The 27,486-nt window shown below is 47.1% G+C and overlaps 1 protein-coding gene across 3 annotated transcripts in view; it reads left to right on the top strand.

The window, feature by feature from the left end:
* The first annotated feature begins 1,232 nt into the window (after window positions 1-1,232).
* TOMM40 (translocase of outer mitochondrial membrane 40) overlaps window positions 1,233-27,486 on the top strand; it is a 138,908-nt gene continuing 112,654 nt past the window's right edge. The window contains exons 1-2 of one of the 3 annotated variants that reach the window (XM_033914232.1): window positions 1,233-1,368; window positions 4,305-4,506. In XM_033914232.1, coding sequence (XP_033770123.1) covers window positions 4,311-4,506 — 196 coding nt within the window. In that variant the 5' untranslated portion in view covers window positions 1,233-1,368; window positions 4,305-4,310. The other 2 variants (XM_033914233.1, XM_033914231.1) reach the window with 2 other exon arrangements.

Genomic DNA, 27,486 nt, shown 5'->3' with positions numbered 1-27,486 from the left:
GGGCCACCAGAGAATCAACCCTTGGAGATGGAAAATGCTGGTTAAACAAATCTGCCATTGGATAGAACTGAGCTATGGCTTTGGTGCATTTTAAGGGGCCCTCAGCTATGTCCGGATGATCAGGAAAAGAAACCGCCTTTGTTCTCATTACTCATAAGAGAGCATTCCGTGGTGATGGACTGACCATTCTCCTGGAGATCCATGAGGGCTGCAACATCCCCTGTGGTTGTTGTGCCCGCCTGAGTAAGGGTTGGCCTCAGCTCCTACCGGCATACTAGCTTTGGCTACTATGGTGGAGCCAGCACAATCCCCATGTCCTGGGAAGGGGGGTCCCCACAGCTGGTGAGGACATTTGTGGAGGAATGGCTGGCATCAATTTATTTGCCAAATATGCCTGATACATCATGTTAATATATTTGGGGGAAAAATCATCAAGCTGCTTCCTTCTCAGCATGCTTGGAAGACTTATGAGCCTTATCCGACAAATCATGGCTGCAGTTGGTGGGAATGGCAATTGTGCAGTCTTTAGGGCCCACAGACTATGTTTTTGGGTTCCCCTGGGCTAGGGTTGGTTACCAGATTTTCCAAACGGAAAATCCGGAACCACAGCCCTGCCCCCAGACCTGTCCTGGCCACGCCCCTTCCCACCCCCTCAACCTGCATAAGCAACGTCAGATGGCATTCGCGCATGCACTGGTGTGGCGCATGACACCACAGCATTGCATCTGTGCATGCCAACCCAATGTCGCTCATCGCCAGAAGCTTTTCAAAACCCAAAGTGCTAGGTTTTGAAAAGCCGTCTGGATCTCTGGACATGTCCTCCAAAGGAGATGTCTGGGGAAATCCGGACGTCTGGTAACCCTACCATGGGCATAAAAAGAGCCAAGACCCCCTTCAGAGATCGAGGACACTTGAGCTACTAAAATTTCACCCCCTCCCATGCCGCAGGGCACGTGGAACATGGCCACTCTCCAGATAGTCATCCACTGCAAATAGGGCATGAATCCACACAATCTAACCATGGGGAGTCCATCTGAGTGGTTTTCTTGCAAAAACGAAGCTGGTAGAAGCTAAAAATAACTTTAAATCCAAATCGGGAAAATCTAAGATGGTCATCGCAGGTGCTATTTTTAGAATAAAACAGCCCAGAAAAAGCACATGGACCCCCCCCCCCCCAAATCGCTGATTCAGGCTGTCAACTTTTTACTCGCTGCTCCATGAGGCGCTGTGTCTGCTGGTCGTCACACGCATGCGCTAATAGATCACGTGACCTCTAAAGCTAGAGGCCCGTGTAAATCTGCGGGCAGAGAGCAAATGCGGCTGCTTTGAGTTCCTTAATCACTGTGAGGCTCATACACTCACTCTTACGTGAGTGCTGCATGAGTTATTTCCATTCACTTGCAATTTAATACGACCAACTTGTTTTTAAGATCGTCCAGGATACGTTTCTTAGCTTTTGTCCTTAGCTTTCTCGCGCAAATTTTTTAAATATCTAGCGTTTTCCCTTCCTTTGGCGTAACTTCCTGTTTCCGGCAAGGCGGGACGTATCCGAGGGAGAGAGGTGGTTTCAGAGGGAACGGTACACTGGAGAAAGAAAGTTGTAGTAGGTGACCTCAGGTAAGGAGGCGACGGACAGGGAGAAGAGGCGTAATTAGACCGGGAAGGGAAGACTGGTTCCCTAATGCGTGCGAAGAGGGGTGTTTGAAGTGTGAGGGCAGCCGAATGCGTGTGACTTTGTATCTCTGATGATGGTTATTTCTAAAAGCCAAATAGCTGAATGGTGTGGGCTGGGCTTCTGGTATCAGGATCCTGCTAAAAATTTTTCCCAACAGAGTATCAGCAAGGAAAGGAATAGACAAAAGCAGACGGTAAAGAATTGGGATAAGGTGGAGAATAAAGACTGTTATTCCTAACCTGACCATACATCCCGTTTTTAGGTAGCCTGTCCGGTAGTCTCCAAGCACAGCTTCGTGATGCCGAAATGTTCCATTTTCAGGGGCCCGTTGAAGAAACGAATACCATAACGAATACAGCCCCCTCCCCCGGTACTCGGTACTTTTTTTAAATCCCAGTGGCTGCCTCCTGTCCTGATGTCTTCCGGCATGCCGCTGCTGGAAGACATCAGGACAGGAGGCAGCCGCCGGGATTAAAAAAAGGTACCGGGGGAGGGGGGCTGTATTCGCTACAGTACTTGTAGCCATTTCCTATTCTAAAATGATGGTCACAACCTCCCATGGCAGTTTTGGCTGCCATTTTATTTAGGTAGAGAATAGAGAATGGTCAAATTTCTGTAATCCTGTGAATTACAGGACCGGAGGCAACATGGATTCACAAAAGTTAGGTCTTTTCAGACAAATCCGATCAATTTCTTTGACTGGGTGACAAGAGAATTGGGTAGAGGATGGGTGCTAGATGTGGTGTATTTAGATTTTAGTAAAGCCTTTGACAGTGTTCCACACAGACATCAGGATGGGTCCCAAAGTGACAGGCTGAGTCAAGAACTGGTTGAGTGGAAGGCGACAGAGGGTAGTGATCAATGGAGATCACTCTGAGGAAAGGGATGTTACCAGTGGTGTGCCTCAAGGTTCTGTTCTTGGGCCTGTTCTTTTTAACATTTTAATAAACAATACTAGTCTTTTAGCCTGTTACATTAACGGGTACTAGAGCAGATGTCTGTCTGTCTTCTTGTGGGTTCCCTCCACTGTTTCCAGATCTTGCTGCTGTGTCATCCATTTCTTCCTGGTGGTTGTCAGTCGGGTCCACACTCTCTGTAGGTGTATCTCGGCAGTTCCACTGCTGCTGGTGATTTTCCACAGCCTCCCTGTATGCCTCCTCTATGAACTTCTCCAGCTCTCGGACCTCTTCCTCGATGGTGTCCTTTGTCTTGGTGTTCGCTGCGTCCTCTGTCTTGATGTTCTCTGCATCTCTCTCTTCCTTCTCCATTGCTTGAAGTGCCTCCAGTTCTAGTATTCTGCTCTCTAGGAGTCTGACTTGTTTCTTCAGGCTCTCCAGTTCTCCGCATCGAGTGCATACGTAAGACCGCCTCCCAGAGGGGTGGTAGTCATACATTTGGCAGACAGTGCAGAAAATTGGGTAGCTCAACATCCTGCTTTTGTCTGCTGCTTCCATTGCTGCCCGCTTGCCGTCTGCTGTGGATGTCTTCTGTGTCTGCAGTGGCTGTCCTCTGCGCCTGCTGTGTCCTCTGCGCCTGCAGTGTCCTCTGTGTCTGCCTGGTTGTGTGTCATCTGTACCTGTTGTGGTCTCCTTCTGCTCTTCTTTAGTGGTGGCTCGTCCCTTCTCAAGGCCTCTCGCAAAGACGCTCTCGCTAAGGCGAGCGCCTTTAACACTTGCTTTCGACACGTGCCAAACGGCTGAGCGCTGTTGGCCCCTCTCCTTTTAAGGGGGAGCTTCGGTGGTCGACGTCGGGTGTGGGGGTGTGGGTGGGCAGAGCTAACTCTCGCGATTCCCCCTGTAGTCTCCTGCTTTTCTTTTTTGCTTCCTTCTCCCTCTGCTGCGCTCTCTGATTCCTGCTTGCCTGTACAAGCTACGATGTTTCAAAGGCAGGGCATCTAGCCCTTTATTCAACAGACATCACTCCATATTTTCAGGGATCGGGATAAACTTAATACGACTTAGTTTTGACCCAAGATTTCTCCTAACAAGTACTAATCAATTTCGCATTAAATGAAAGAGTAGCCTAATAATGCAATGAGTTGAGAACTGCGGGAACTGCATTTAATTTCCACTGCAGTGCCTTGCGACTGGGAAAATCCCCATGTACAAAATAAGTACCTGTTTATAACATGTAAATCCCCTTCTGTGTTTATAATTGGATGGTATATCAAATCCCATTCCCATTATCTGATCACTAGCTCTCTACTTATTGCTAAATGTACCAGGTCAGGGCTCCTTTCTCAGATTTGTGCAACTATGGTATTGTGGCCAATCTCATGCAGAACAGCTGGATATACTTAGAAATGTATAACCTTGTGAAACGTTTTATACTTTAGATCAGGGGTGTCCAGCCTTTTGGCTTCGCTGGGCTGCATTGGCCGAAAAAAATGTTTCTGGGGCCGCACAAACATGCAAACGTTGCAGCAAGACAGAGGAGGGATCCAGCAAGATGGTAAACACCTGGGGGCAGCAGAGGAAACACTGCATTGCCCTTGACTGGGGCCACATAAAATACTTCACTGGCCCGTAGGTTGGACACCCCTGCTTTAGATCAATGAGATATTTGGACTGGATGAAGTGATGAATCTTTTCAATATATATATATATATTTTAATTATTTCTTTTCTTAGTTAAACATGGGTAATGTGCTGGCTGCTAGTTCTTTGAGCCCATCAACAGCAAAAGGACCCAGTCCTGGCCTGATGTCTGTTCCACCTGGGTTCACCCTTCCTCCTGCAACTGGTCTTACTGCACAGGATAAACAACAAAATGAAAAGATAGACAAATTAACTAACCCAGGTACTTTTGAAGAATGTCACAGGAAGTGTAAAGGTAAGAGCCCATTTTTCCTATCCTACCATGTTTTCCCAAAAATAAGAGTGTCTTATATTAATTTTGGGTCCAAAAAACGCACTAGGACTTATTTTGGGGGGAATGTCTTATTTTTTTTTCATGTACAACGATCATCTCTCCCTCTCCTCCACCCCAATTCTTCCTCTTTTCTCTCTCTTCCCCACATATACAGCATCTTTCCTCCCCTCCCCTCTCATCTCCCTCTGCAGCATCTTTCTATCCCTCCCTCCCTCCCTTAGGGAATCCCCCGTGCAGCAGAACCCTTGAATAGCATCTTTCTATTCCTCCCTCCCTCCCATTCCCTCCATGCAGCAGAACCACACCGACCCTCCCATCATGAAACTGGCATACCTCCCTCCAAACAGCAGCATCGGCAGCACTTTAAACAGGCTGCTTTGCAGCCTTTTCCTACCAGTGATGCGGCAGAGGGTAGGATGAAGTGGGAGAAGACTGCAAAGTAGCCTGTTTAAAATGCTGCTGTTTGGAGGGAGCTATGTCGGTCTCTCTGTGGGAGGGTCGGTGGGGTTCGGATGGAAGGGAGAGATGGAAAGATGCTGCACAGGGGGAGGGTCAGCAGGGTTCAGCTGCGTGGGGGGGGGAGTGCTGCTGCTGCCGCCGGCGGCGAATCCAGGGATGGAATAGGACATTTGGGAAGGGCTTCAGGGGTGATCTAACTAGGGTTTATATTAAGACCTACCCTGAAAATTATGCTAGGGCTTATTTTTGGGATAGAACTTATTTTCAGAGAAACATGGTAGTTCTCATGTTTCCCATTCAGAAAACAAATTTCCTGGTATTATGTTGAAAATAACATGGCAAACCTTGTTTTTATACCTAAATATTATTTTGAAAAAGTTGAATTTGTTTAATTTATTTATCCCTTCATCCATCCATTGAATATGTAGACCACCTCTCCTATCTGTAAGCTACAAGGTGGTTTATAGTATAAATTAAATACAATCATTACAATGTAATATTCTAGTTCAAAAGGCATGAATCTTGAACCAGTGGTTATTCACTTCTACTCATGCGTTTGTGTCGAATGTGTCATCTACATTTTTCAGCTCTGCCTCCTCTGACACTGTTTGGTGCCTCTCAGTTTCTCCTATATGCGAGTTGAAGGTGTGTCTGTCTTCTCCATTTCTACCCATCGGATGCTCTGGATTAGACAATGGGCTGAAGATTCTGCATCCAAGGCTACTTGGAGTAGACTACCTTTCAAGGGTCGCATGCTCTTTGGGTAAGGGATTAGATGATCTTTTAGCCAGTGTGGCAGATTGTTGACCTAAGTCTTTGCCAGATAGTAGATTATATGCCCCTGGAGTGGTTCTTTTTGCAGATCTTAACATTTTTGTTAGAACTCTGCTGTCTTCCACTTGTACGTCATTTCAAGGCTCTAGACAGGTTTAGAAGCTCTAGGCAAGCTCAACACAACACATAGTAACATAGTAGATGACAGCAGATAAAGATGTGAATGGTCTATCTAGTCTGCCCAACCTGATTCAATTTAAAAAAAAATTATTCTTAGCTATTTCTGGGCAAGAATCCAAAGCTCTGCCCTGTACTGTGCTTAGGTTCCAACTACTGAAGTCTCCGTCAAAGCACACTCCAGCACATCCCAGCCATTGAAGCCCCTCCCCCAGCTCATCCTCAACCAAACGGCCATATACAGACCCAGACCTTGCAAGTCTACCCAGTACTGGCCTTAGTTCTTCAATATTTACTATAATTTTCTGATTCTAGATCCTCTGTGTTCATCCCATGTTTTTTTGAACTTTCACCATTTTCCTCTCCACCACCTCTTTCGGGAGCACATTCTAGGCATCCACCACCCTCTCCATAAAGAAGAATTTCTTTACATTGCTTTTGAGTCTTCCACCCCTCAGCCTCAAATTATGCCCTCTGGTTTTACCATTTTCCTTTCTCTTGAAAAGATTTTGTTCTACGTTAATACCTTTCAAGTACTTGAACGTCTGAATCATATCTCCCCTGTCTCTCCTTTCCTATAGGGCAGGGGTGCCCAAAAGGTCGATCGCAAAGGCAACATGAGTCGATCACATTGCCTTCGCTTTCTACCTGCTTCCCGACGTAGAAGAGCCGAGCTGACCAGACTTCCCCACCCAACGTCAATTCTGACATCAGACAGGAAGTTCCGGGCCAGCCAATTGCTGCCTGGCTGGCCCGGATCTTCTTATCCAACGTCGGAGGTGGATTGACGTCGGAGGTGAAGGCTGGTTGACCTGGTGCTTCTGTGTCATAGCTTCCCCGATAGCGGTGGCAGTGGCTTGGGGGAGGTCAGAGAGACAGAAAGTAGGGGGGGCAGGGAGACAGAAAGAAAGGGAAGGGGGGCAGGGAGAGAAGAAGAAAACGGTGGAGGGAATGAAGTCTGGAAGCATACAGCAGGCTGAAAGAAGGCAAGAAATATTGGATGCACAGTTAGAAGAAGAAAGTGTAACCAGAGACTCATGAAATCACCAGACAAAAAGGTAGGAAAAATTATTTTATTTTCAATTTAGTGTCCGTTTTGAGAATTTATATCTGCTGTCTATATTTTGCTCTATGGCCCCCTTTTACTAAACCGCAATAGTGTTTTTTAGCGCAGGGAACCTATGAGCGTTGAGAGCAGCGCAGGGCATTCAGCGCAGCTCCCTGTGCTAAGAACTGCTATCGCGATTTAGTAAAAAGGGAGGGGGTATATTTGTCTACTTTTCTATAGTTGTTACTGAGGTGACATTGCATAGAGTCATCTGCCTTGACCTCTTTGAAAAAACCCTGGAATATAAATAATTCACATTTTCTCTGCGTACAGTGTGCTTTGTGTTTTTTAAAATTTTATTGTTGGTAGATCATTTTGACTTGGTCATTTTAAAAGTAGCTCACAAGCCCAAAAAGTGTGGGCACCCCTGCTCTAGGGTATACATATTCAGGGCTTCCAGTCTCTCCTCGTACATCTTTTGGTGCAAACCTCCAATCATTTTCATCGCCCTTGTCTGGACCCTTTCGTCGTCTTTTGTCCTTCGCCAGATATGGTTTCCAAATCTGAACACAATACTCCAAATGGGGCCTCACAAACGAACCTGTACAGGAGCATCAACACCTTCTTCTGTATTGGTTAGTAGACTGGTATAGTCCTTATTGAATGGGTTATATGCCTCACTACTACCAGCAGGTGGAGACTGAACATAAACTTGTATATCAGGCTAGAATCTGCCCAGCAACTCAGTCTTCCTCAGTCTCCATTAAGCAGGTGGTAAGACTAATTTGGTTCCCCTCTTAGGACTGTTGGAATTTTGTTTTAGACTCCTGGGTTCCCCTTTTGTGCCGGATAGAGCTTGGACGAGTCCTGTTTAGGGATCCGTCTGACCTCGGGGGTGTTAAGCTCGGCGGGTCTCGTGCTGGGTCCCTCCCCGCACCTTCCTCCACCTCCCCATATTTTTATAGAGGTGCCGCAGCCGGCGGCCTGGCCCCCCTGGTTGGTCAGTCCTCCAACTCTGAGAGCCGTGGATTCTGTTCTGTAGGATAAAAAAGACAAAATCCTGAGGTGTGCCAGTCTAAAGAGCTCATTTCCCTTTTTACTGCATTTTCTCATCTAACCAGCAATTTTCTTTCAGCTAGTGGCAAAAAGGGCGAACAGAATGCTAAGAATGATTAAGAAGGGGGGGATCATGAGCACTTTTAAAGTGAAAAAAAAAATGCTCATTGCGCTCCAGATGCAAGGTACTTTCGGCCGGCCTGTGCAAGCATTGTGCAGGCTGGAGCGGTGGGGTAGCCTTGTTGGTAGAGGAAGCTGGCGGCCAGGGCACCCTACCACATGTACCTTGCGAGTCTGCTTCGAATCATGGGGCACCCGGGCTTCCCCCAACGCACACGCAAAGAACATAAGAATTGCCGCTGCTGGGTCAGACCAGCGGTCCATCGTGCCCAGCAGTCCGCTCCCGTGGCGGTCCTTTGGTCAAAGACCAGTGTCCTATCTGAGTCTAGCCTTACCTGCGTATGTTCTGGTTTAGAAGGAACCTTTCATATGCCGAAAGGTTAGACAAACTAGGGCTCTTTACCCTGGAAAAGCGGAGACTGAGAGGAGACATGATACAGACTTATAAAATTATGAAAGGCATAGAGAAGGTGGAGAGGGGCAGATTCTTCAGACTAGCGGGGACAACAAAAACAAGAGGTCATTCAGAAAAATTGAGAGGGGACAGATTCAAAACAAATGCAAGGAAGTTCTTCTTCACTCAGAGGGTGGTGGACACCTGGAACGCGCTTCCAAATGAGGTAATAGGACAGAGTACAATACTGGGGTTCAAAAAGGGACTGGATGACTTCCTGGAAGCGAAGGGGATTGCAGAGTACAGATTGAGGGTTATTCTACAGGACATTAAGCGAAAAGTGTATGAGAATTTTAGGGTATGAGCACTATCAAGTCATGGACCTTAGGGACCGCTGGGTGAGTGGACTGCTGGACATGATGGACCTCTGGTCTGACCCGACAGGGGCAATACTTATGTTCTTATGTCTTGAATCCCTGGAGGGTGTTTTCCCCTATAACAGCCTCCGGAAGAGCGTTCCAGTTTTCTACCACTCTCTGGGTGAAGAACAACTTCCTTACATTTGTACGAAATCTATCCCCTTTTAACTTTAGAGAGTGCCCTCATTCTCCCTACATTGGAGATAGTGAACAACCTGTCTTTATCTACTAAGTCTATTCTCTTCATTATCTTGAATGTTTCGATCATGTCTCCTCTGTCTCCTCTTTTCAAGGGAGAAGAGGTCCAGTTTCTCTAATCTCTCACTGTACGATAACTCCTTCAGCCCTTTAACCATTTTAGTCGCTCTTCTCTTTCGAGTAGTACTATGTCCTTCTTTAAGTACGGCGACCAGTGCTGGATGCAGTATTCCAGGTGGGGGGCATACCATGGCCCGGTACAGTGGCATGATAACCTTCTCCGATCTGTTCATGATCCCCCCTTCTTAATCATTCTTAGCATTCTGTTCGCCCTTTTTGCCACTGCCACGCATTGCGCGGACAGCTTCATCAACTTGTCGACCAGTACTCCAAAGTCTCTTTCCTGGTGGGTCTCTCTGAATACTGCACCGGACATCCTGTATTCATGTATAAGATTTTTGCTACCGACATGCATCACCTTACACTTATCCACGTTAAACCTCATTTGCCATATCATGGCCCATTTCTCGAGCGTGTTTATGTCCCGTTATAGGTCTTCGCAATCCTTCTGCGTCTTCACTATGAATAACTTTGTATCATCTGCAAATTTTATCACCTCACTCATCGTACCAATTTCCAGGTCGTTTATAAATATGTTGAAGAGCACGGGCCCAAGCACCGAACCCTGTGGCATGTCGCTCGTGATGCTTTTCTAGTCCATTTACCCCCACTCTGTTTCCTATCCGCCAGCCAGTTTTTAATCCACGTGAGTATTTCACCCTCGATTCCATAGCTCGCAATTTTTCGAAGTAGTCGTTCATGCGGGATCTTGTCGAACGCCTTCTGAAAATCTAGATATACAATGTCGACCAGGTCACCCTTGTCTATCTGCCTGTTTACTCTTTCGAAGAAGTGCAGCAAGTTCATCAAGCAAGATCTTCCCTTGTTGAAGCCATGCTGGCTGGTCCTCATCAGATCGTGTCCGTCAAGGTGATCAGTGATGCGGGCCTTTATCAGCGCCTGTACCATCTTTCCCGGTACTGAGGTCAGACTCGCCAGTCTGTAGTTTCCCGGATCTCCCCTCAAAACTTTCTTGAAGATCGGCGTAATATTTGCCATTTTCCAGTCTTCCAGAATCCTTCCTGATTTAATCGACAGATTGGCTATTAGTTGAAGCAGTTCAGCTATAGCACCTTTCAGTTCCTTCATTACCCTCTGGTAGATACCATCCGGTCCGGGGGATTTATCATTTTTAAGCCTATCAATCTGCCAGCATACTTCTTCCAGACTGACCGTCAGCCCTGTCGGTTTCCTGTCTTAGTTTCCTGCATATAGCCTGTCGGCTTCTGGTATGTTGTGTATAACCTCTTTGGTAAACACAGATGCAAAAAAATGTGTTCAGTATGTCGGCGATGGCTTTGTCCTCCTTTAGCACTCCCTTTATTCCAAGGTCATCAATGGCCCCACCGCTTCCTTCGCGGGTCGTTTCCCCTTAATATATCGAAAGAACGGCTTGAAATTTTTTGCCTCCTTGGCTATTTTTTCTTCGTAGTCTCTTTTGGCCCCTCTTGCTTTGATGTTTGTGCTTTTTCCAGTTTTTGTCTGTTTTTGACCTTTTCCATTCCTTAAACGAAGTCTTCTTGTCTCTGATTGCTTCCTTCACCGCTACAGTGAGCCACACCGGTTCCTTGTTCTTTTTCTTCTTAGATCCCTTGTTATACGCGGTATATATAGATTTTATGTCTCGGTGACCGTGTCCTTAAAAAGAGACCATGCTTGCTCTAGCATTTTTACAGTGCTTAATCCTCTTCTTAATCTTCTTCCCCACCATCTCACTCCTTTCCCAGCCTCCTATTCCCTTCTATCTACTCCCCATTACCACATTTCTACCACTGTACTCACTGCTCTCTCACGCATCTTGTCATCTCCATTTTGACCTCATCCACATGGCTCACCACTTTCAGAATGCCCCTCCCTCTCTCCACTGGTCAGGCTATAACGCCCTCCCTTTCTTTCCATCCCCTAGCATCATCTTATCCCAGCTCTCTTCCCTCCTGCTCTCCCATGGTTCCATCTCTCCTCCTCTATCTCCATAGTCCAACAATTTGCTCCCTCTCTTTTCTGTTTTTCGTCTTCCCTCCCCCCTTGATGCTGAAAAATGAAATGAAGGAAAAAAAGAGAGAGATGCTGCAGATCCAACTTCTCTCCCTTTCTCTTCCCAATGTCCCCCATCCCATCTCTCCCCCTGCCTGCCTGCTTCCCTTCTCCAGGTCCACTATTTATTTCTTTCTCTTCCCAACAGTTCTCCCTTCAAGTATCTCTTTCCTTCTTCCTCCACACTACCCCAGGTCTAACTTCTCTCCCTTCAGACCATTGCCTACCATCTCTCTCTGTCCTCTGTTTCTGGTCCCATAAGCTATCCCCCCACACCCAATCTGGCACTTCTTTTAATACCCTCCCACCCAAAAAACCCCATCTCTGAACAAATCCCCCTTGCTTTAATCATCTTATCCTCACTCTTCTTTCTAGATAGCATCTGTCCTCTCTGTCTTCCATGCAGCATCAACCCCTTCCATCCACTGTCTGCCCTCTCTCTCTCTCTGCCCCTTCCATTTCTCTGTCTGCTCTCTCTCCCCGTTCCATAAGATATCTTCCCTCTTTCTATGCTCCTTCCATAAACTGTCAATCCTGTGCTCCTTCTCTCCTTTGTATATGATTCATTTCAGCTTTACCCCCTCTCCATTTTTCTGTCTCCACCCCTCCCCTATGCTCTGACATCTTTCTTCTCCTTTCCTTCCCTCCCCCCATGCCCTGATACCTCCTCTCTGGCACCTCTTCTCCCTCTGGTCTAGCATTTGTCTCCTTAGTTTCCCTTCCCTCCCCCCATGCCCTGGCATCTCTCCTCTCCTTCCAACTCCCCCTTCTCCTCCTCCATTATCTGTCATCCCCTCTCATTCCTTTCTCTCCTTCCTTCTTTTCCCCTGGCCTGGCATCTGTCTCCTTCCCTCCCCTCCCATGCCCTGGCATCTCTCCCTCCCATGGACTTGACATCTCTCATTCCTCTTCCTTTTCTTCTCTATCCTTCCCTCTCTCTCCCTAATTGAGTGCAGCAGCAGCAGCATTTTTCTTCTCCTTTTCCCTTCCCTGTGCAGAAGCATCATTTCTCCCCCCCCCCCCCTCACACACCCATCAGCAGTGCAGCATTCACCCCCAAATTACCCCTCAGAGCCAAGTGAAGCATTTGCTTAATACCGCTGATCCCTTACCCGTTCTCCAGCAGGGCCTTGTCCATGGAGCAGCGCTGTAGGTTCCACGTGGCCATGCGCAGCAAGAGTCGGCACTTGTGCACGCCGGGGAAGGGTTTGATGGGCACACATGCCACCTGCAGCTGCCTCGGTACGGCTCATCCACGGCAGGGTCATCAGCTCCTCCTCAGTGGCCGCGTTGATGTTCAGTCACTATGGGCTCCCCAGGATATGGCTGAAGTTACAGGCGGCACTGAACTTGCGGCTCTTGGAGCAAAAGCCCTGCCTGCAGCGTTTGCTCAAAGCCGCAACATCAGAGGGAACACTTCTGGGTCAGCCGCAAGAGGCACATAGGATCCGCTGCTCGCGGCTTTAAGCAAACGCTGCAGCAAGACGGAAGAGGGAGCTGGCAGAGGAAAACACCGCATCGTGAGCGAGGCCGCACAGAATTCTTCACGGGGCCGCATGTGGCCCGTGGGCTGCGGGTTGGACACCCCTGTTTTATAATAAGCTGTTGATCCTGGTGGCTCATCTGCTGGCGAGGGTGTATAATAATCTAAGGGATGGAGCGCAATTGCCTTTTATCATGCAGTTGGCGGTGATACCAATTCTACCTAAGCCCGCAAGGAAGGAAGGATAGTACTCAATGTGGAAGTTATAGACTGATCTCATTGCTGGGCATAGATACTAAAATTATGGCTCGGGTATTGGCAGATAGATTAGTAGCTCATATGCCTGCGCTTATCCATCTAGATCAGGTGGGGTTTATAGGGGGGAGGCTGGCGGCTGATGGGATTCGTAAGGTTTTGAATCTGGTATGGCAGGCCAGACGCAGTGGGGCAGCATGGGTTGCGGTGGATGCTGAAAAGGCTTTTGACAGTGTGGACTGGAAGTTTATGGAGGCTGTGCTTAAACATTTGGGAATGGGTTTCTATTTTCTATCTTGGATCATGCCCTTGTATAATTCACCTTTTTCATGTGTTAAAATCAATGGGGTTTACTCCTCTCCCTTTTAACTCCGGAGAGGGACGAGGCATCACTGCCTGCTGTTGCCGCTGCTTTTCGTTTTGGTGATAGAACCATTAGCATAGAAGATTAGGTTGTCTGATGAGATACGGGGGGTGCTTATTCAAGGATGTAAGCATAAACTGTTTCTTTTTGCTGACGATATACTGGCTTTTGTGGAGGGCTCGGAGAGCTCCCTTAAGACTTTTCAGAAGTGTATGCTGGATTATGGGGCGCTGTCTGGGTTCAAGGCAAATTTACCTAAAACAGATATTGAATATTTTGGTACCGGACTCAGCCATTTCAGGGATTAAAAGGGCAGTTCCTTTCCGGTGGGTTAAGGGATCGATCCGATATTCAATAGCGGAAAGGGCTTCAATACTTTGGCCAATTCTTGGAAAGGGTCTCCATATGAGCATTTCCGGTGCTTCAGTTTCTATCAGTTGGCAGTGTGGGACTTTTCCTTATTTGCAAGTAAAAAATTATCTCATGAGGGCTCATGTGGGGGACTCCGCTATGTATCAGTTGTCTGAGTTTGAACAGTTAATGGGTATTCCCGTACTGCGAGTTTGTATATCTCGGTTATACAAAATGGTACATGGGGAGAGGGGAAGGAAGCCTTCCTATTTGATGGCTTGGGAGGTGGATTTGGGAAGGGTGTTTGCAGCGTAAGAATGGGAGCGAATAACATTTAAACTTCCCCATGTTGCTGTGGCACCTGCATTAGTGGAAAATGCTCAAGTTGCTGGTGTGCTGATATGTGACTCCAGTCCTTTGGAGTAAAATGTCTTCTGCTAGTGCTGACACATGCTGGAGGTGGTGAGGAAAGAGGGCAACCTTTATTCACATGTGGTAGAGCTGTCCTAAATTGAAAGCTTTTTCAGGGCAAATGTTTGGTTATGTGGGGGATTTGCTGCAGGTTCCCATTCCGGAGAGGGCAGACCTGGCCTTATTAGGGATTCAGGAGGGGTGGGTTGAGGATACGCAAGATAAATTGGCCTGGCTAGCGTTTACAGCGGCTAGGCTGATTGTGGCACGCTTCTGGAGGAGCTCGACTTTGCCCACCTTGACCTTAATGAAGGAAAAGTTGGGATGGGTGTGTACAAGGTATAGGCTCTCGGCTATGCTGACCAGGCAATGGCAACAGCACTTAGACATCTGGGGTAGATATCTGGAAGTGGAGGGGTTGGGGGTGGATGGGCTGGATTAGGATTGCTTGGTTTGGGGGGGTGAAGGTTGGGGGATTGTGGCTGTCATTTTCATGCTTATATAGTACTTGGTTGACTGTCTTTGGATATTAGGTGGTTACAGGGGAACCTGGTTTAGTGGATATTGACCTGCTGTTTTTTTTTTTTTTTTTGGGGGGGGGTTCTTTCCAAAGCGTTATGTATTGCTATCGGTATTGTATTTGGTGTATCTTGTACTGATGAATAAGTGGAGTGTTCATTTTTCTAAATAAAGAATTACAAAAAAAACAACAACCCAATAGGAGGAAATGTTTTTTCACTCAGAGAATTGTCAGTTTTGTTCGTGTCCCCCCCAATGTATGGTGGTAGGGGTTAAGTGAAAAGACGTTCTGACAAACGCTGGTCCCAGGTTCAGTTCCCTCACAGATGACTCACCAGGAAGTAGAATAAAGAAGGCATAGCCAGAGGTGTTTGCATAAAGAATATATTATAGAAATAGTCTTACAGAAAAGCAATATTTATAAGCATTACAATTAAGCAGAGAGCAACGCAGTTTCCCTGCCTTACAGAGTCCAGAAGGAAGCGTGAAGTTTCAGGGAAAGGCAGAGAGAGAGAGAAAAGGGGGATGGTCTAAGCTTCGTGTTTCATAGATAAAGGGAAGGATAGACAGAGAAAGAGAGGGAGAGTTGAGACCCCTCTCCTCCAGAGATAGATAGATAGATTGATTGATAGCTCCATGTGTTTTGCAGAGAGCAGGCTTTTATACCTTGGAATCTTATTCTGAATAAAGAAATTATTGTATCTCCCAGTATCTTTCTGTTTAGAATTTGTAAACTGTTTGAAACAATGGTTAATTTAATTGCTAAGGAGTGTGTGATACTTGCAAGCATGGTGATGGGATTAGCCTCTGGCTTCTTTGTTCCATGCACCTGGACCCATTGTCCTAAGTACCCTCTTAATCAGACATTAACACTTTTTAGCTAGTCATGATTCAATCAGGGCTATCAGGGCTACTTAAAACCGTCTTCTTGCCCTCAGTGTCTATCTGCATTCCCATGCCAGAGTCAGATTGATATAATTTCCCATAGGCCTCGCTGACATAAGTAATGCCAACTAAAAATGCTGAATGGTAGCTAGGCTGACAAGAATATTTAAGCTCTGGAATGTGTTGCCAGAGGATGTGGTAAGAGCAGTTAATGTAGCTGGTTTTAAAAAAAGGTTTGGACAAGTTCCTGCAGGAAAAGTCCATAGTCTGCTGTTGAGACAGACATGGGGAAGCCACTGCTTGCCTGGATCAGTGGCATGGACTGCTGCTACTATTTGGGTTTTTGCCAAGTACTTGTGACTTAGATTGGCCTCTGTGAAGAGGGGATACTAGGCTAGATGGACCATTGGTCTGACCCAGGAAGGCTGCTATTATGTTCTTATGATGCATCTCATGAGTCACATGGCATCCACAGTTCATGTAACTTTTTTTGCTCAATTTCATCTCAGATCAGCTCAGTGGAGCCTGGCATCTCAGTGGTCTCTGGCCACAGATTTCTTATCCCAATGGATCAAAGTCACCTCGCCTCTTCGTCAATCTCTTCAGTGGTGGTTGAATCCAGCAAATCTCTCTATAGGTTTGCTATTTCACATCCCTCCACATCAGAAAGTACTCACGACGGATGCCTCCACGTATGCATGGGGAGCTTCCTGGATGGCCTCTTCACTCGGGAACTGTGATCTGCTTGAGAACAGGCACTTCATAAGAAGCTGTTAGAATTGCGGATAATTTGCAATGCCCTGAAAAAGTTTCAGGATCGTCTTTCAACCAAGTCCTTCTTATTTGAACAGACAATCAAGTGGCCTTGTACTACATCAACAAACAGGGGGGAACAGGCTCTCCACCTCTATGTCAAGAAGCAGAACACTATTCAGAAAATTTGTTAGGGCAGTATGATGCTGAACCGAAAGATATCTCTATCCCTGTAATTAGCACAATTTGTCACAGCACCGTATATCCCTCCATTCTTGTACCTTTACCCTGAACCTCTACTGGTAATGTCCAACTTGCATCTTTTATAATCAGCATAGAACTGCAAGGTTAAGGCGTAATATAAATCACTAATGTAATGTAATATAACTGGGCAATTCCTCGAAACATATTTCTCAAAGCTATATATATCCAAGGCAAACAGAATGCCCTAATCAACAAGCTCAGCAGATTTCTTCAGCCGCACTAGTGGACTCAACTCCAAAGTCTTACACCACATCTTCTCAATTTGGGGGACTCCACAGATAGACCTGCTTATGTCTCCCCTCAACCTCAAGTTACTTCTCTTCTGTTCAAGACTGTACTCTCATCGTCGGGAAGCGGACGCATTTCTTCTAGATTGGTCACGCAAGGTCACACAAGTTCCTGTATGCATTTCCGGCAAACCCTCTGGCCCTGAAGACGTTAGTTAAACTCCAAACAAAAGTCAGCCACCATGATCCTAATAGCTCATTGGTGGCCCAGACAGCCGTGGTTTTCCCTTTTACTTTAACTGAGCAACTGAGTGTCAAGGATACAATTCCATTACAGATCTTTCCATCTCTACTCACTCAGACTCAAGGTTCTCTTTTACATCCCAATCTGCAATCTCTGCACCTAACAGCTTGGTACCTCATAATCTGATTTCAGCAGATTATAATCTTTGACTTGGTACAGGCCATTATAGCTGCTTCCAGAAAGCCTTCTACTCGACAATTCTATTGACTCAAATGGATAGTCTTCATTTTGTGGTGTAGTCTCCATCAATTCAACCCTTTACATCTCCTCTTTCTTCAATATTGAACTACCATCTCCAATTATCCAACTCTGGACTTAAGACCACTTCTGTTAAGAGTTAATCTCGGTGCTATTAGTGCTTACCATGCTCCTTTCAATAATAAATCGTTAGTCACTCATCCACTTGTTTCCCGATTTATGAAAGGACTCTTGAACTCAAAACCTCAACTAAAACCACCTCCATTTATCTGGGATCTCAATGTAGTCCTTGTCATTCTGATGACGCCACTGTTTGAACCATTGGCATCTACTCATCTTAAGTTTATCACTTGGAAAGTGGTCTTTTTGATTTGTCTCACTTCTGCTTGTCGAGTGAGTGAACTGTCAGTTGGTTCAGCACAGCAGCCTGGAGGGACCACTCTGGGGTTGTCCACTGGTGCCAGGTCACTTGAGAGGGGGCATGCCGGGTTCTGAAGGAACTGTGTTTTCTTTCATCTCTCCTAACTACTGCTCTTCCTAGGGATTCTATAAGTTGGTTTAACATAACTTTCCCTTTCCGGGCTCTTGTCCAGCATCAGCAGGGGGAAGCCATTGGCGCGATGTAGCATGGCCCCGACAGGTTCACCAGCGGTGGATTAATGCTGGTGCTGGAGGATCTCCTGTGGCCTTCCCTCTGTCCCCCTCTCCTCGATGGACTTGCACTCCTGCAGCTGCGTTGTTGGACACATCGAAGGGAAACTGAACTTCACTTCAGGGGTCTGCTGTCGGCGACGCCTGGCCTTGCCTGTCCGGTGACTGGTATCATGGTGGTCTTCATTGGCATGGTTCCTGGCCCTGCTTCTTTGGTGGCGGCTGGTTGACCTGGTTCATTAGACTGAACTTACTATCAAGTCGCCTCGAAGAATTTTCTATCTCTTAAATATGTTTCATGTATTATTTTTTATCTTCTTTCATTATTTCTATTTCTTTGATTTTTGATCTTGGAAATGTATTACACATTTTTATTTTAATCAGGTATTTTACCTCAGTGGCATACCTAGCATATGTGACACCCGGAGCCCATCATTTTTTGATCCCCCCCCCCCATCTATATGAAAAATATGATTTTTAGTAACAATCACATATCACGCCACAAGAGTGTACCTAGGAAAAGGCAGCATCTTAAACACTGCAGTGAGCACTAGAGCACCAACACATGCATTGTAAAACTAAACAAGCCAGATCCCGCACAGTCAATTTATCCTGCAGTCAATGCCAACTGAAAACTATGTCCTTTCCATACACACAGAACAGAGAAACACCCTTGCCCAATATGGAATAATCACAAACTAAAAATAGAAATATGTAGACAAAAGTTAAACTGAACCGCCAAGAAACCAGACTCTGCATACAATGCAACACCACAAAAACAGTGACACATGTCCCCTAATACTGTGCAAAATATAAAGACAGTAGATGTAAATTTGAAAAAACTGATACATAACAATCACCACTTTACAAATTAACAAATAAAAATAAAACAAATAATGAGAAATAAGAAAATACCATTTTATTGGGCTAATCCATTTTTCAATTAGCTTTCAGAGGCCAAATCTTTCTTCAGAACAGTCCAGTATACTGCTGTTTTAGTATCCTGTCCTGACCTGAGGAAAGGGGTTTAGTCCAAAAATTTTGCCTTATTTCCATTTCCTATTTATAAACTTTTATCAGTACAGTTACAATACTACTTGATGCCAAGTAAAGCAACAAAAAATTTTTTTCTACCTTTTGTCGTTTCTGCTTTAATCATCTTCTCTTTGCTCTCTTCTTTCTATACAGCATTTTTCCTTAGCCCCCTTCCCCCCAGCTTCTGCCCTTTCTCTCTACCCCTTCCATCTACTGCCCACACTCTCTCTGCCCCTTCCATCTACTGTCCATAAGCACATAAGCAGTGCCTCTGCTGGGTCAGACCAGAGGTCCATCACGCCCAGCAGTCCGCTCACGCGGCGGCTCATCAGGTCCAGAACCTGTATAGTAATCCTCTATCTATATCCCTCTATCCCTTTTTCCTTCAAGAAATCATCTAATCCCTTCTTAAACCCCAATACCATACTCTGACCTATCACACCCTCAGGAAGCACGTTCCAGGTGTCCACCCTTTGGGTGAAGAAGATCTTCCTAGCATTGGTTCTGAATCTATCCCCTCTTAACTTTTCCGAATGCCCTCTCGTTCTTGTAGTATTCGAAAGTTTGAAGAATCTGTCCCTCCCCACTTTCTCTATGCCCTTCATGATCTTATAAGTATCTATCATGTCCCCTCTAAGCCTCCGCTTCTCTAGGGAAAAGAGCCCCAGTTTCTCTAGTCTTTCAGCATATGAAAGGGTTTTCCATACCTTTTATCAATCTTGTTGCTCTTTTCTGTACTCTCTCAAGTATTGCTATATCCTTCTTAAGGTACGGCGACCAATATTGGATGCAGTACTCCAGATGCGGGTGCACCATCGCCCGATACAACGGCAGGATAACTTCCTTCGTTCTGGATGTAATACCTTTCTTGATAATACCTAGCATTCTGTTCGCTTCTTAGAGGCTGCTGCGCACTGTGCCGACGGCTTTATTGTTTTGTCCACCAGTACCCCTAAGTCCTTCTCTAGGCTACTTTCACCCATTACCAGCCCTCCCATCGTATAGCTGTACATCGGGTTTCTGTTTCCTACATGCAAGACTTTACATTTCTCCATGTTAAAGTTCATCTGCCATTTATTCGCCCACTCTCCCAGTTTGTTCAGGTCCCTTTGTGAATCTTCACAGTCTTCTTTAGTCCTAACTCCACTAAATAGTTTGGTGTCATCTGCGAATTTTATAACTTTGCACTTCATCCCTGTTTCTAGATCATTTATAAATACATTGAACAGCGGTCCGAGCGACCCCTGTGGAACTCCACTCGTGACCAATGTTCCCTCTAACTTTTCATAGGCTGTGTGCGCAAAAAATTTCATCTGTGCGCATTTTAAAGAAAAACTAAATTTGTATGCGCTATAAAAATGATTGCCAGAGGGTCGGAGTTCAGTTATGAGCATTTATGGGCAGGTCTTTGAGTTTAGTCTGAATTAACAAAAACACAATGTAATTTTAGTTACATTTTATGTAACAAAGTCTCATTTCAATAAACATAAATTATGTTTCATTGAAATGTTTCATTGAGCGCTACCTATAAATAAGGTATCATTGTACTTTATACTTAAAATTTAGAAAATAACAGCAATTTAGTTTTCAAAGTTTTTCCCTGCGATCTTTCATATTTATCCAGTCCGAATAAATTCTGTCAAGATCTGTTAAGCCTCCATCTTGAAGGTGACTCTTAACATGCATCAGCATTTCCAAATGCTCTAAATGTAAACGATTCCTTTGTTTAGTCTTCAAATTGTTCATTAGACTAAAACCACGCTCACAATCTGAACTAGATGCTAAGAATGTGGCACCAATGTCCATCAATTTTGCTAAATCTGCAAATTGATCATTCTGAAATGCAAATTATCCCAGGACAAGCAGGCAGGTATTTTCACTAATGGGTGACATGATCCAACGGAGCCCCGATGCGGACGCTTCTTTGAAGAAAACTCGAAGTTTCAAGTCGCCCGCACCGCGCATGCGCGAGTGCCTTCCCGCCTGATGCACCGGGCGTGTCTCCTCGGTTCTTACTTTTCCGCGGAGCCGAGAAGTCCGTCTTCGACTCTCTGCACAAAGTTCCTTCGCTTGTGCCTTCTAAGTCCGCGGTTTTGATTTTAATTGATCGTAATCAGTGATTTTCATCGTGTTTTATTGTTTAAAAAAAAAAAAATTTCTTCGTACCGTTCGACCGGGCAGGCCACATGGCCGCAGCCCCGCGGCTTCGATCTTGCGGCGGAGCTTTTTCGGCCTATGTCCCGGCCTATCACCGGTTTTAAAAAGTGTGACAAGTGCCAGCGCGCGATTTCGCTAACGGACCCTCATCGCACTGTGTTCGGTGTCTCAGGCTTGAGCACATCCCGAAATCGTGCCGGCCCTTGCTCCACACTCACCACACGTGCTTTCAAGCACCGTTGCGTCCTGTGGGAATCGCTCTTCATGGAGTCCTCGACGGAGCCGTCAACCTCAAAGGGACCCGCACCTTTACATCATCCACAGCCCCACAGCAGTGTTCTCCCCAGCGCTTTTCAGCCAGGCGCTCCGCCCAGCAAATTTAGATTACCGCCCGGCTGTCATCTGCCGAATCCTGCTGCCACCACTGCTTAACGTGCAGCCTGAAGAGCCGCCGAAAGACTCCCGCCAGACTTTAAAATAAACAAAACCCAGCAAGCGACTCGAACCCAGCTTCCCTCCGAAACCGGAAGTTACGTCGGGAGGGGGGTAGAGAAGAGAAGCCGGCACGGACCATTAGAGCACCGGAGCATGCGGGAGATAGGCCTGCCACGGAGGGAAGCTTACTTGCTCTTGCTTACTTCAGGCCTTTCTCGCTGCCGGGTCCTGCCTACTTTCTGTTTCCGCGAAGGCAGGACCCGGCAACGAGAAAGGCCCGAAGTAAGCAAGAGCCGCAAGTTGTAAGCTTCCCTCTGTCGCTGACCTTTGGGAGATAGATCAGCGACGAAGGGAAACTTGCAACTTGCCTTTGTCTGTAGCGAATCTGCTGGGTGTGTGAGATGGCGGGGGGGGGGGGAGGTTAATGGGAGGAGAAATGCTGCTGTACCCAATTAGAGGGGGAGGGGGAAGAGAAATGCTGGTGCTTCTGCTGTACCCAATTGTGTGGGGGGGGGGGTTAAGAGAAATGCTGATGATGCTGCTGCTGTACCCAATAGGGGGAGGGGGAAGAGTCATGCTGCTGCACACAATTAGGGGGGAGGGTGAAGAGAAATGCTGCTTCTGCTGTACCAAATTGGGGGGAGGAAAGAGAAATGCTGATGATACTGCTGTACCTAATGGGGGGAGGGGAAGAGAAATGCTGCTGCACCCAATTGGGGAGAGACAGGGAAGGAGGGAGAAGGAAGATTAGGAAAAGGAGGAAAGAGATGCAAAGACCATGGGAGGGAGGGAAAGGAGATACCATACCATGGAATGGAAGAGAGAGATATCAGGGCATATGGGGGGGGGGGAAGCAGGGCCAGATTAAAGGATAGGCCCAGTAGGCACAGGCCTAGGACCTGAAATGGTCAGGGGGGTCCCGCCAGTGCTGTGCTTTGGGGCCTCACCCTTGCTGGATTTGCTGGCAGCAGCAGCAGCAGCCTCATCATCATCCTGGGCACCCCCCCAACCCGATCTGACCCTCCTATCTCTCCCTCCTTCCCTCATCAGTGACGTGCCAGAGGGAATCACGGCAGGAGAAAGCCCTGAAGCAGCCTGCTTAGAGTAGAGCAGTGCTGTTTAGAGTCTCATGATGGGAGGAGGAAGAGATAGGAAGGTTGTGGGGGGGGGAGAGTAGCAGTCTGCCCCGGGTACTCAGCCTGGCATCATGAACTTCTTCGGCTAGCAACAGCATTTACAATTCACTGCTGTTGCCAGCTTCAGGCCTTCCTCTCTGCTGGGTCCTGCCTACTTCTGTTTCTATGAAGGCAGGACCCGGCAGAGAAGAAGGCCCGAAGCTGGCAACAGCAGCGAATTGTGAATGCTGCTGCCTGAAGAAGTTCATGACGCCAGGCCTTGGGTGACAGAAGGAGGAAAGGGAGCAGAGGGGGAGAGACTTGCTGCACCCAACTGGAGGGAGAAAGAAGATGAGGGAGGGAATGAAACGAGATGCCAGGGATTGGAGGGAAGGAGAAAGTATGCCAAACCAAGGGAAAAGGAAGGGGGAAAGGAAGAAGAAGATGTCAGAGCATGGAGGGAGAGGGAGAGATGGAAGAAAAGGAAAGAAGTGAGATGCCAGAGAATCAGGGAAGGGAAGATACCAGACTGTGGGGTACGAAGGAAAGAAAGGAGAAGAGAGAGTTCCCAGAGCATAGGGGACGGGGTGTTGACAGAGAGAGAAAAATGGAGAGGTGGCAGAGCTGAAATCAATCATGTACAAAGGAGAAGAGAAGGGGCACAGGATAGACAGTTTATTGAAGGAGCATAAAAAGAGGGAAGATGCCATATGGAACGGGGAGAGGGTGGACAGTGGATGGAAGGGGCTGATGCTGCATGGAAGACAGAGCGGACAGATGCTGGCTAGAAAGAAGAGTGAAGACAAGATGATTAAAGCAGAAACGACAAAAGGTAGAAAAAAAAATTTTTTGTTGCTTTACATAGAATCAAGTTGTATTGTATCTATTGATTAAAGTTTATAAATAGGAAATGGAAATAAGGCAGTTTTTTGGGCACTAAACTCCTTTCCTCAGGTCAGGACAGGATACCATACCATAACAGCAGGGGTGCCCAAATGGTCAAGCGCGATCTTTTTCTTCCTGCCTCCCTGAGCCAGGCCAGGTGCGTACAAGCACCGGACTCATAAGACTTCACCTCTGACGTCAATTCTGACGTCAGAGAGGAAGTTCTGGGCCAGCCAATCGCTGCCTGGCTCTTCCTCTCCGACGTAAGAATTGACATCAGAGGTGAAGTCTTGTGAGTCCAGCGCTTGTACATTCCTGGTCTGGCTCGTGGAAGCAGGGAGAAATCTGCATGGTGGCTTAGGGGGTAGGGAAAGAATCGGGGAAGTGGAGAAATTGGCGCAATGGCTTGGGGGGGCAGGGGGTGAGAGAAAGAAAGAGAGACAGAAAGAAAAGGGGAGGGGCAGAAAGAAAAAAATATTGGATTTATAGTCAGAAGAAGGAAGTGCAAACAGAGACTCATGAAATCACCAGACAAAAAGGTAGGAAAAATGATTTTATTTTCAGTTTAGTGATCAAAATATGTCTGTTTTAAGAATTTATATCTGCTGTCTATATTTTGCACTATGGCCCCCTTTTACTAAACCGCAATAGCGGTTTTTAGCGCAGGGAGCCTATGAGCATCGAGAGCAGCGCAGGGCATTCAGTGCATCTCCCTGCTCTAAAAACAGTATTACAATTTAGTAAAAAGGGAGGGGGTATATTTGTCTATTTTTGTATAGTTGTTCCTGAGGTGACATTGCATAGAATCGTCTGCCTTGACCTCTTTGAAAACCCGCGGAATATAAATGATAATTAACATTTTCTCTGCGTACAGTGTGCTTTGTGGGTTTTTTTTTAATTTTATTGTTGGTAGATCATTTTGACTTGGTCATTTTAAAAGTAGCTCGCAAGCCCAAAAAGTGTGGGCACCCCTGCTGTACAGTCATTTCTTGTATGACTGGATGAGCTATATTTATCTTTTTTTTTTAGTTGTTTAAATTCATGCAGAAATAAATGGCTAGATTGAACATAATGACTTCATTAATGCCTTTCCCTTTTTTAGACCTCTATACCATTTGAAAGAGGGCAAATACTTCTTAAATTTAGTAAAAATATTCTGGTACAAGTGTCAAACCTTAAAAAAGGAAGTAATATTGAGCATTGGAAAATAATAATAATAATTAACTAATAAAAATAGTATACATTTAGGGCTCCTTTTACTAAGTTCCAATAGTGGTTTTAGTGTGCGCTTAGCGCGCGGAGGAATTGCCATGCGCGCTAGATGCTAACGCCAGCATTGAGTTGGCGCTAGTTTTCCCACGTAGCGCAGGGGTTTGCGCACGCTAAAAATGCTAGCGCACCTTAGTAAACGAGGGGGTTAATTTTCCCCACCACCAAATTTCCCCATCCCGCCCCACCCGGCTACTTTTTCATGCCACCCGGCTGGAAAAAATTTCTGGGGAGAACACTGCACAGTCTTCCACCTCTGCGGCGCCGAGTCTCATCAAGCCCGCCTCGTTTGTCCCGGCTCAGACTCCAGCGCCTGCTGCAATGCCTTGCTCAACCTCCTCAGGTCAGGTAGCCCAGCAGCCCATTCCCCCAGTCGTGTTGAAAGTGCCCAAGGCCTCGAAGTCCAAGCACTCACACGCTGCTCCGAAGGAACGCGAGGCCCGCGCAGGTGGTCCCATTTCAGATGCGGCCTCGTTCCAGACCATGCTACCGAGGCACTTCATCGAGCTCTTTACCACGATGGGGCCTCAGCTTCTTTCCCAAATCCAGCCTGGGCACGCGGAGGCCTCCCGCGAGGTCGAGCCGCCTCCAGTGCCTCAGTGGGGAACACACTCTCAATAGGGAGCAGAGTCTCTGTGAGTGTCCAGCCTGGCAACAATGCATGCATTGCAAGGAGCAGAGTCTTTGCCCATGCCACCTTTGGAACTGATACACTCGATGCAAGGAGCAGAGTCTTTGCGAGTGCCTCCGTTGGAGCCGAATCACTCGATGCAAGGAGCAGAGTCTTTGCGAGTGCCTCCGTTGGAGCCGATTCATTCAATGCAAGGAGCAGAGTCTTTGTGAATGCCTCAATTGGAACCGATCACCCTGACGGGGTTCGAACCTCTACGGCAGCAACCCCTGCTTCGATCGACTGCTTCCAGCCCCATCCACTACCTGGGGGCTTCAACGAAGCCTGCCTCGCCCTGTCCATCGAGGCCAACCTCTCGACACCGAGGCATTCCTCGAGACATTCATCCAGGCATGCCTCGCCTCGGCGGAAACAAGCATACCTGGAGTATTCACCTCCACCGATGCCAGAACTCGAGGACACAATGGGATCTTTCTCACCATCTCGATCCCTGTCCCCAGTGGACCCGGTAGCCTCAACCTCATCGAGCCCATCAGGGAGCCAGACAACAGCAGACCAACTGTCCTTCTCTTCGTTCCTCCGACAGATGGCTGAGGACATGGACATACCATTGGACACGGGTTCCAAATTCGCAAAGGAATACCTGGAGATTATGCGCCTCCCTCAACCACCCACTGAGTCCCTTAAGCTTCCGTTGCACAAGCTTCTGTACCAGACTTTCGCTCGATGCCTCGAGACACCTTACTCCATCCCTGCTGTGCCGAATAAACTGGACACCAGGTACCGCATGGTCCATCGCAAAGGGTTCGACAGCTCTCAACTCTCTCACCAGTCCCTGTTGGTGGAGTCATCATTGAAGCGATCCCATCCCTCGCCGTCCTGCCTGGCAGAGAAGGAAAAACCATGGACCGATTTGACAGGAGAGTGTACCAGAACTCCATGATGGCCTCGAGAGTTCTGAACTACAATTTCTACTTCACAACATACTTGGAGTTCCTCCTATTGATATTCCAGAAGTTTATGCCCTACGTGGACACGAGGGCACACTTCGAATACCAAGAAGCGCTGGCCTCGCTATCCCAGCTCTGGGTACAGTTGATGCAGTCCTCGTACGACGCCTTTGAGTTTGCGGCTCGAGCAACAGCGTGCTCAGTTGCCATGCGCCGGCTGGCATGGCTGAGGACCATCGACATGGATCCCAACCTCCAGGACAGGCTTGCAAACGTTCCCTGCATTGGCACCAACCTCTTCGACGAATCCATCGAGACGGTGACCAATAAGCTATCGGACCATGAACAATCCTTTCAGTCCATCCTACGTCTGAAGCCCAGGCCTGCTCCTCCTCACCAGCCTCGCCCGCCGTTAGTATACCAGCAGCGCTACCCTCCAAAACAGACTCCCCCCCAGCAGACAGCTTGTGAAGAGACAGCAACCGCATAAACACCAGCATAAGCCTCAACCACCGGCTGCACCTAAGGCCCCCCAGTCCTTTTGACTGTCTCAAAGAGGACATTTCCTCCATCGTCCTCCCTTTCTCAGTAAATCCACTCATCGGAGGCCGCCTCCTTCACTTCTACCACCGATGGACGACTATCACCACAGACCTCTGGGTTCTCTCCATCATAAAAGAAGGATACTCCCTTCAGTTCCACCAAGCTCCTCCGGAGCACCCTCCAAGAGAGTATCCTTCCAACTTGACCCAGACCACCCTTCTTCTTCAGGAAGCTCAGGCCTTGTTACAGCTGGGGGCTGTCGAACTGGTCCCCCAGGACAAACAGAACAAGGGGTTTTACTCCCGATACTTCCTTGTTCCAAAGAAGACGGGCGACCTGCGACCCATCTTGGACCTCAGTGTACTCAACAAATATCTGGTCAAAGAAAAGTTTTGCATGCTGACCCTGGCATCACTGTACCCCCTCAAGCAGAACGACTGGTTATGCTCACTGGATC

This window comes from Geotrypetes seraphini, chromosome 11, assembly GCF_902459505.1.
Source record: "Geotrypetes seraphini chromosome 11, aGeoSer1.1, whole genome shotgun sequence".
In the NCBI taxonomy this organism is placed as follows: domain Eukaryota; kingdom Metazoa; phylum Chordata; class Amphibia; order Gymnophiona; family Dermophiidae; genus Geotrypetes; species Geotrypetes seraphini.
The sequence above is the reverse complement of the archived record's forward strand: the minus strand, read 5'-3'. Positions and strand labels throughout refer to the sequence as shown.